Source organism: Orycteropus afer, unplaced genomic scaffold, assembly GCF_000298275.1.
Source record: "Orycteropus afer afer isolate SDZICR_OR568_19922 unplaced genomic scaffold, OryAfe1.0 scaffold00015, whole genome shotgun sequence".
NCBI classification, from domain to species: domain Eukaryota; kingdom Metazoa; phylum Chordata; class Mammalia; order Tubulidentata; family Orycteropodidae; genus Orycteropus; species Orycteropus afer.
In genome coordinates, this window is record NW_006921602.1 from 11,981,490 (window position 1) to 11,991,506 (window position 10,017).

The window sequence follows — 10,017 nt, forward strand, 5'->3', positions numbered from 1 at the left end:
ACAGATCTTGTTTCATTTTTCTGCAAATGGATCTCCAGTTTTGCCAGCACCATTTATTAAACAAACATTCTCTTCCCTATTTAATGGATTTTGGCTCTTTGTCAAAGATCAGCTGACCATAAGTGATGGATCTATTTCTGCGTTCTCAATTCTATTCCATTGGTCTATGTGTCTGTCATTGTACCAATACTTGGCAGTTTTGACTACTGTCGGTACACATACTTTCATTCCTACAGTTCATTCTGTCTGGAATGTTTTTCTTCCCATCATTCCAAACATCCATTTCCTTGAATATTTATTTCCAATGCTAGCTTCCATATGACACCTTCTTTGATTCCCCTCATCTGGAACTGGTCTCTTCTACCTCTGAATTCTTTCAACCCTTTATTTATATCTCTATTGTTATTAACTATTTATGTAGCTCTTTTTCACTAGTAGTTTGTGAGTTTCTTGAGCACAAAGTCAGTCTGACTGATCACTTACTACTGTGTTTGTACACAGTAAATGCTTAATATACATACTTAATGGTTAAATGAATGATGACAGTGAGTGGATTAATATTTTAATTTAAAACACCACTCTAAGGAACTATCCACATTCTATAGAAGATAAAGAATGTAAACAAAAGTATCATGAGATAATTGTCTAAATTTCTACTGTATTTAACAAAAACCTCTCTTGGAAAATACTGAGATTGATAGCACAGGTCAACTTGTCAGATGTGCTACAAGAAAAAGCTGAGAAAATTTGGTTAGGGAATAAAGCTGGCAGGTGTTTTGAAAAAGCAGAATTTGTACCTAAAGCCTGCAGAACAGACACACTTTAAGAAGAAACATTTGCACAGGGAAAGGGCAACCAGAGGGAGGAAGTAGGAAGAGAGCTGTTACATTTTGGGGATTGCAGTCAATATCATGAAACAAAATGTGTATGGACTGTTGTATGTTGTTGTTGTCATCAGATGCCATTGAGTCTCTTCTGACTCATAGTGACCATATGTACAACAGAACGAAACACTGCCCGGTCCTGTGCCAGTCTCACAATCCTTGCTATACCTGAGCCAATCACTGCAGCCACTATGTCAATCAATCTTGTTGAGGGCCTTCCCCTTCTTTGCTGACGCCTCACTTTACCAAGCATGATATCCACCTCCAGGGAATGGTCCCTTCTAACAACACGACCAAAGTAGGTGAGACAAAGTCTGGCCATTCTCGTTTCCAAAGAGCATTCTGGCTGCATGTCTTCCAGGACAGATCTGTTCATCCTTTTGGCAGTCCATGGTACTTTCAGTAATCTTCGCCAACACCACAACGCAAAACCATCAACTCTTCTTCGGTCTTCCTTCTTCATTGTCCAGCTCTCACATGCATATGAGGCAATTTAAAATACCATGGCTTGGGTTAGGTGCACCTTCGTCTTCAAGGAGACATCTTTGCTCTTCAGCACTTTAAAGAGGTTTTTTGCAGAACATTTTCCCAGTGCAATTTGTCATCTGAAGTCTCGACTGCTGCTTCCATTGGTGTTGGTTGATTGTGGAACCAAGTAATATGAAATCTTTAACAACTTCAATCTTTTCTCCATTTATTGTGATGATGCTTATTGGTCCACTTGTGAGGATTTTCATTTTATGTTGAGATGTAATCCATATTGCAGACTGCTGAAGTCTTTAATCTTCATCAATAAGTGCTTCAAGTTATCCTCACTTTCAGCAAGCAAAGTTGTGTCATCTGCATATCGCAAGTTGTTAATGAGTCTTCCTCTAATCCTGATACCACGTTCTTACTCATATAGTTCAGCTTCTTGGATTATTTGTTCAGCATATACAATAAGTATGGTGAAAGGATACAATCCTGACACACTCCCTTCCTGATTTTAAACCATACAGTATCCCTTTGTTCTGTTCAAACAACAGCCTCCTGGTCTATGTACAGGTTCCTGATGAGCACAATCAAGTATTCCCATTTTTCTCAATGTTATCCATAATTTGTTGTATAGAAAATTAATTTGCTCTTTATTTTCACCCAAATCACAATCTAAAAAAAGAAGAAGAAATATTTGGGCCCAAACATCTCTCAACAGCTAGAGCAAAGTTTTACTAACCTGTGGAGGGGGCTGGTGCACATTGGGATTCACTAGAACTCCCAAAGGCTCTGCAGAAGATCTATCCAATATGGTCAGTGGCTGGTTCAAGGTTCCATTGGCAATGGCCTGTATTGTTTCATCTAGTCTGTGATAATAAACCAAAAGGAGGAAATAATTGATAATGTTCTATGCTCAGAATATCCTAACTTACCATCAACATAAAACTCTTCAACAACAATAAAATCTGAACTTCAAAGAGGAGTCCATGGATGACCTCCCTCCCCCTACAACTTTCTTCTCTTCACTTCAATTATTCTAAGGAATATGAGTTAGGAAAAGTTCTAGGACACCAAGAAAATAGGTAGGGTACACTACAATCATTGAATAGTTTAACAGGATCATTAAAAATGCCAAGATTAACAATGGAACAAATGTGAGTGATCAACACAGTGACACTGAGGAAGAGGAAGACACAGAGAGGTGTATGGGAGTCACAGATAACAAAGATGAACCCTTTTGCCCAAAAAGTACTAAGTTGTCAGTTATGGCAAACATTGATATACAAGTGGATAGGTGGGTGGACAGGATGAATGATTATGTATGTCCATGCAGGGGGGAGTGTGCTCATGACCATGTAGAGGGTTGGCAATGTTCTTACAAGTGTATTTGTATGTTCCATAAGAATTTCTAGGTATATAGTAGAGCTGTCAAGGTACAAGGTTGTGGTTACTTCTTGGCCCATCGAGCTACCCAAAGGGAGCAAGTAGTTGGACCTGTGGCTTGGGACCATGGTTGCAGGGGACATCAAGCTCAAATGGCATAGCATACTGTACAAAAACATTGTTCCACATGCTACTTTGGTGAGTAGTGACTGGAATCTTAAAAGCTTGCAAGAGGCCATCCAGATACAATGATGGGTCTCTCCTCGTCTAGAACAAAGAATGAAGAAAACTAAAGATGCATGGAAACAATTAGTCCAAGGGACTGGTATACCATGCAATCCTCGTCCTATACAACTATGAAACCAGAAGAACTAGATGGTGCCCAGCTGCCACTGTCAACCACTCGGAGTGGGATCTATGTAGGAGATCCCGGATAGAGTGGAAGAACAATGAGGAACAAAACTCAAAATCATAAAAAAAAAAAAAAGAGGACCAGGTTTGCTAGTCTGATGGAGGCTGGTGGAACCCCTGAGACTATGGTCCCTAGCTGCCCTTCAGGTCTGGAATTGAGACCACTCCTGCGGCTTGCAGCTAAACAAAGACAAGCATATGAGCTGAACATTTACATTGGGTAGATACACTCCTTGGAGAGCTCAATTATGGGAGAATAGAAGGGCTGTGTATGCACAGGGAGGCAGCTCAGGGGGCAGGAGTGCATGGGAGGGAAGGACACAGGGAAGAGGTGGTATGGGGAGGAGGTGGGAGGAAAGCTGCTGCATTATGGGAGATTACATTCAATGTCATGAGACAAAATGTATGTGAACTGCTGTGTGGAAGACTAATTTGCTCTGTAAACTTTCACCCAAATTACAATTGAAAAAAAGAAAAAAAAATGCCAAGATTTAAAAAGCTGCTTAGAAAGAGTCTGGCCCATGGAAGAAAATTTATTTTATTACAGCCTGTCTACTCAGTCTCTTGCCTTCTCAACACACCCTATACATTGTTATTTCTCTACCCACTCAGGAGTCTCTCCTCACTCCTCCATGCTGATTTGAATTCTACCATTGCTTCAAGATCCAGCAGTCTTAAAGGAGTCACCTGTTGGCCCAGCACAAAGTGCTTGTTCCCATCTCTAAAGTCATGCAACATCTACTATCTAAACAGTCATGTAATAACCTCTCATGTTATCCTACGCCAATGGTGTCTGCTTTGATTATTTAGCTCTAAACCTATAAAAGAATGTGATGAATTTTCATTTAAGGATTACGGAAATAATCCTACAGGTTATTAGGAGATCACAGGCCCTGAAGGACCTGTATTCTATTCTGTATGTCTACATCACTTGCTGTTGTACTCCATGTTCCTGCTGGATGCTTGATAAACATATATGAATGATAATAATTCTAAGGCACAAAATAATGAAAAGTTCCTACTACTAGGAAAGGCTGAACTTGACCTTGAATTCAATTCAAGAATTATTTGTTGGGAATCTCTTATAGGCAAAGCAACTTAGAATGTAGGGAGGACATAGTTCCTGCCTTCAAGAAGCCTTCATTCTAAGTGGCAGGTTTAAGACAGCTGTATGTTGTTGTTGTTGTGGTTATGTGCTGTCGAGTTGGACCTGACTCATAGCGACCCCTCCTTGGGTTTCCGAGGCAGTATCACTATGGAAGTAGATTGCCCCATCTTCCTTCCGAGGAGTGGCTGGTAGGTTTGAACTGCCAGCCTTCTGGTTAGCAGTCAAGTGCCTTAGGCACTATGCTACCAGAGCTCCCAGACAGCTATATAGGTAATGGAAATACATGGGAGGATGTAACAATTAATAAGATAGGCATAATCTATCCAGTGGTTATTATCACACCATCCTATGCATTTTAGCCAGTAGGGTTAAGGCAGAGGAGATACCTGAAAGGCAAAGATTTAGACGGGATTTCCACACCAAATAAAAGGCAGAAACAAAAGCATGAAGCTAAAAAAAAAAAAGTCAGGAATTTGAGAAAAGAGATGGGTCTAAAATAGAGTAGAGATAGTGGGATCTGAAGGAGGGAAATGGATTTAAGACATATTACAGTGGTAAACATATTCAGAACTTTACAATCTATAAAACAAATAATGCAAATAATTAACCAAGATATTTTAGAACAGCAAAATTTACTAATATACAACCAAAGCAATGTGAATTTAAAACTATGATGAAATACCATTTTTTCATGTGTCAGAATGGCAAATGTTTTTTAAAAAGTTGACAAGAAGATGAAGAAACAGGCAGCTTCATATCTGGTATGTAACTAGTAAGTTAAAAAGTACACACAATTTCCATTTTGAGATATTGCCATATTTGCCTTTCAAAAGGCTATATAATATTATTTAATACTCCTATCCATAGTAAGAGAGTATTTTCCTTCAGTCATACATTATGAAATATCTTTTTTTAAAGCCAATTTGATAAGCAAAAAAATGATACATTGTGTTTTTAAATTTGCATTTCCCTGATTATGAGTTGAGCATCTTTTCAAATGTTTATTGGCTGACTGTTATTATCTCACCAGTGAATTGTCTGTTCTTAGATTTGCCCATTTTTCTGCTGGATTTTTTGTTGTCTTCTATTTTGCAGGAGATCTGTATATAGTATGGATACTATTCTTATTTATTTACCAAAGGGGCAAGGAGGCTACATCTTCTGACCTCCTCTAACCCCACAAGAGGAAGACAGAATCACTATCAGTAGCCCAAGGCCTACCCCTTTGAGGCCAGACATGCCACCTCCCTCCTACACAGAACTCACAGATTATGGGGCTTAGTAAGGAAGCAACAGGCTATAATTCAAGTTCAGGAACACACTCAGTCTCTCTTAGCCCACTGTCTCTCAGCTGACAGTCTCTCCCAGTCTCTCTCTCTCAGCAGTACATGTCTCTCAGGAGCACATTTCTCTCAGCAGCATGTCTTTATCAGCCAGCAGTCAGAGAGACACCTTCTGCCTTTAGGAAGGCTCCTTTTGAGTCTGGCAGAGTGGCCAAACTAACCAATCCCAACATGAGAATTCTATACACCTGAGAGAGAGTGAACTTCCCAGAAGATTGCTTCCTGCCACTCTCACCCCAGGTAGATAACTTTAACAATCAGGAGCTACTTAGTTGCTCACAGCAAATTCCACCAAAGAGTTCACAAAGATTTAGGACTAGAAAAGCCACACTATGTAATTTACTACACCCTCAATATCCATACTATATTAAAAATGTTTAAAACATTTTCTCCCCATCTGATACTATCTTTTTACTTTATTTATAGTACCTATAGCTATATCTTTATGACTTCTGGGTTTTGTATTTTGAGTCACATCAAGACTATTAAAATTTCTTCTATTTCTTTCTGATTCTTTTCTTTTACATTCAATTCTTCAGTCATTATCACAGTATGATCTCAGGTACAGATATAACCTAATTTTTTTCCAAACTAGTGGTCAATCATTCCAACTCATATAGTTAATCTTTTCCATGCTGCTTAGAAATGTTACCTTTATCAATCACAAAATTCACAGACATACCCATGCACACACAGACACACAGGTCTCTTTCTGGATTCTATTATGTTTCATCGATTATTCCTGTGCTCAAACTATACCTCACGGTTTTAATTACTGTAACTTTATAAAACACTGTTTTTATCTAGTAGGAAAAGATACCCTGTTTATTTTCAAAAAAAAAATTTTTTTAGCTATTCCTATGTTTTCCATTAGAAAAGAATACATTTTTAAAATCAACAAAAATAACAGATTCACTACTACCCTTTACAGTCAAACTACTCTCTTTTTCAGATCCTTTCTGATGCTGCCCACTTACTTGCTGTGATATTCTGCTAGTGGATTTTCTTCTTCCAAGATCTTCCTCCCTGCAAAGTCAATAGTGATCTTCTTAGAGAGTCGAGAGGCATGTCGAAGTTCTCTCAGCTCCCCCTCTCGTTTTTGCAAGGTTTCCCGCTCAATTTTGGACAACCACTGGTTAGAATCACTGGCAAAATAATCTGACTCATCATCAATGACTTGGGTCCTTCGAATACTAACAACAACAAAAAAAAGAACATATGGCAGTTAGGTCATCAACAGGGTTTGATTACTGAAAACTGCTTCAAGATAGTTCATTCTTCTCCTGTCCTGGACGTTAATATTTCAAATACAGATACCAAAGAATGTTCATAAATCAGGTCAAGTTCTGCCTGGTTCCCAACTTCTGCATATATCTTGTCCATACTGCAGGCTCAGTCCAGCTCCTAGAACTAATCTCAACTTCAGGCAGGAAAAAAAGAGCACGATAATCCACTGTCCTTCTATCTTTTTACTAGTCTAGCGCTCACCTTCTGAAAATATGGTATCGCCTGGTTTTGCGGCATCTGAGTTCATATCCTGGGAGCTTATATAATATCCTAGCCCCTCTATAACTAGGAGTTAGCTTATTCTTGCCAGGCCCTTTTCTCCCCTTTTCTTCAGGAACTTAAGTTCTATTCTAAAATGTCCTGTGGCTACATTATCTATTTACTCTTAGAATTCAAAAAACCAAACTCACTGTCATTAAGTTGATTCCCTTCACAGCACCCCCATTGGGTTTCTAAGGCTGTACATCTTTATGGAAGCAGACTGCCTCCTTTTTCTTCTACAGAGTGGAACAGCTGGCGGGTTTGAACCACCAGCCTTTTAGGTTAGCAGCCAAATGCCTTAATCATTACACCACCAGAGGTCTTTATTCTTAGGACATCCTATTTCTCTACTACATATTGGTTCCCCTCCCCCACAACAACTCTATCTCCAGTCCCTCCACTAATATGCTGGGCTAAGTTCTAAGATATGGCAATCAAGCCTATCTCCAAACCAGAGCTCTCAGGATCCAATTCTCTCATTCCACAGATAATGATGTTAGGGTTTTCACAAGTTAAGTGATTATTCTAGTTCCAAATCCAGTTAAGACTATATTTATGCATAACTACAAATGAGTAATATGCACAGGCATACAAGAAACACTAAAATTAGATTCATATATTGATTAAATTTTTCAGGACTCAGCTGAAATTATACAAAGACTTAAAGTAGAATTTTTCTAAAGTAGGACATTTAAGAGGATTCAGGAGGAAATTAGCCCTATACATGAACCTAGATTATGAAACTGTACCCTTAAAAATAACCAGCAAAGCAACAACATAATTAGGGAGAGATCCTTTTCCATTTTTTATTTATCAAGAAAAGCACTGCACTTCTAATTCCATTTCTAATGCTAGGTTTATTGAGTTGGGCTAAATGTGGTATTTAAAGGATTAAGAGTGTGGTGATGAGGGCTGTGTGTCAACTTGGCTGGGCCTGGCTATGAGTGGCTGGGCAGCTGAATGTAATGATTCCCCATGAGGAGACTGGTAATCAAATCCATGGTGGAATCTACTCTGAGTGACTGCCTTAGGGATGTCATCTGCTTCCAGTATATATGAAGTTTTGAGGAAGGTCTCTGAACTTTTGGCACTCTTGGACTCTGCATGTAGCTGAGTCATCATTTAGCAGCCTATCATGTTGTCTGCCAATTTAGAAATTGTTTCTGGACCTGAACTCGTGGCCTGCCAGGTTACTTGATAATCTTGGGACTGTGCCATTTTAGTTGTCGACCTTGGGTTTGTCAGCCTCAGTACCCAGCAGCTACCTGAGTGAAGAGATGTCTCTGGCTCCAGTGAGCCAGGAGTAAGAAGCAGAGCTGAAGCCCAAGGTTGAGGGGCTTTCACCAGCCTCTAGAGCTGGCACTTTGAACTTGGACTTCTAGCCTCCTAAACTGTAAGAAAACAAAATCCCTGTTTGTTAAAGCCACCCATTTATGGTTTTTCCATTAGAGCAGCACTATAGAACTAAAACAGTGAGTTACAAACGTTGGGATGGACTTACTTAAGGAATACTTTTCTAAATCATATCTCATGTATTCATAGCAAATGGTTTGGAAGCAGGTGCTGCTCACCAAAAGATTACAATGCTAGGAATAGACTTCCAGGTCAGTTACAATAAGTAACTCAGGATCTCTTTCTGGACTCTCAAAGATTCTCACATGGTCATTTGAAAAGGAAGCTATAAGTCCTATCTAAACAGTCTTTACCATTTACTTGTTTCCAATATTTTTTCCAAATGAAGAAACAAGTAAGAGAGAAGGAAATAAAAAATGGAACTAACAAATCCATAAATCTGTCTCCTAAAGAGAAGTCAGTGGGCTAAACAATAACAGTATAGGCATCTAAAGCTAATTTAGATATATTTTGATATACTGATTATTGGATAAAAAAAGAAATTCAATGCCAAAGGGAAAAGAAAGGGTAAGTGATACTGTTCTATAATATGGTGCTACCTATGCGCTCCAGAAAAGCAGTGCAGTGTTAAGTGCTAATCTGCTAAGTGAAAGGTTGGCAGACCTTTTTAACATTATTAAAATAATATTTTAATGGCCAGAATCTGTGGACTAAATCTGTATCTTAGCATTTGTTATTCCATCCATACCTAGTTCTATCAAACTCTAACAGTTTGTCTTTATGCTGGATAGCCTTCTCTAGGCCAGTCTTCATTCGAGACTCCTGATGAGGAAGCAGGTCCTTGGGGGAGATATCCACCTTTCCAGAATTCTCCATCCCTGAAATTCAATAAGGAAATCAAATGGTGTCAGCCTATAATACAAACTTAATTGTATCACTGTACAGCAAAGAAAACATCAGCAGACCTAGTTCTGTCCCTGATGGCCTGGAGCCTTCAACTTCAATGGAAAACAAGCACACAGGCTAGGCATTATTTGTAGAACATCAAGCAGTACTTGACACATAATAGATTCTCAATAAACATTAGTGTTCTTTTCTTCTCTTATGGAAATTTGGGTCACTAAAGATACCAAATTATTTAAAAACACAACATAAAAATATCATATAAATAAATTTTACTGTATAAGGCTGAATATCACATTTAAACATACCTTTACATAACAAAACTGAAAACTAAACAATAAAAGAAAAAAGAGAAGAAATTTCAGAAGTTAGACATTAATAGTTAATGAGAAACTATTAGGCAGCTATTATATACTACATTATTTATATTTCACCATAACCTTGTAAGACAGTTTTTATTTTGTTTTACAGATAAGGAAACTGAAGTTCATAGATTACAATAAACCTATTGAGACTACTCAGTTAGAAGGAGCTCTGGTAGCATAGTGTCTAAGGCACTTGACTTGACTGCTAACCTGAAGGCTGGTGGTTCAAACCCACCAGCCACTCC

At 38.6% G+C, this 10,017-nt stretch overlaps 1 protein-coding gene across 1 annotated transcript in view; it reads right to left on the minus strand.

Moving 5' to 3' along the window:
* TRIP4 (thyroid hormone receptor interactor 4) overlaps positions 1-10,017 on the minus strand; it is a 92,351-nt gene that overhangs the window by 45,401 nt on the left and 36,933 nt on the right. The window contains exons 6-8 of the mRNA XM_007958784.1: positions 9,253-9,382; positions 6,581-6,796; positions 2,098-2,224 (exon numbers count right to left, since the gene is read on the minus strand). Coding sequence (XP_007956975.1) covers positions 2,098-2,224; positions 6,581-6,796; positions 9,253-9,382 — 473 coding nt within the window. The remainder of the gene's footprint in view (positions 1-2,097; positions 2,225-6,580; positions 6,797-9,252; positions 9,383-10,017) is intronic.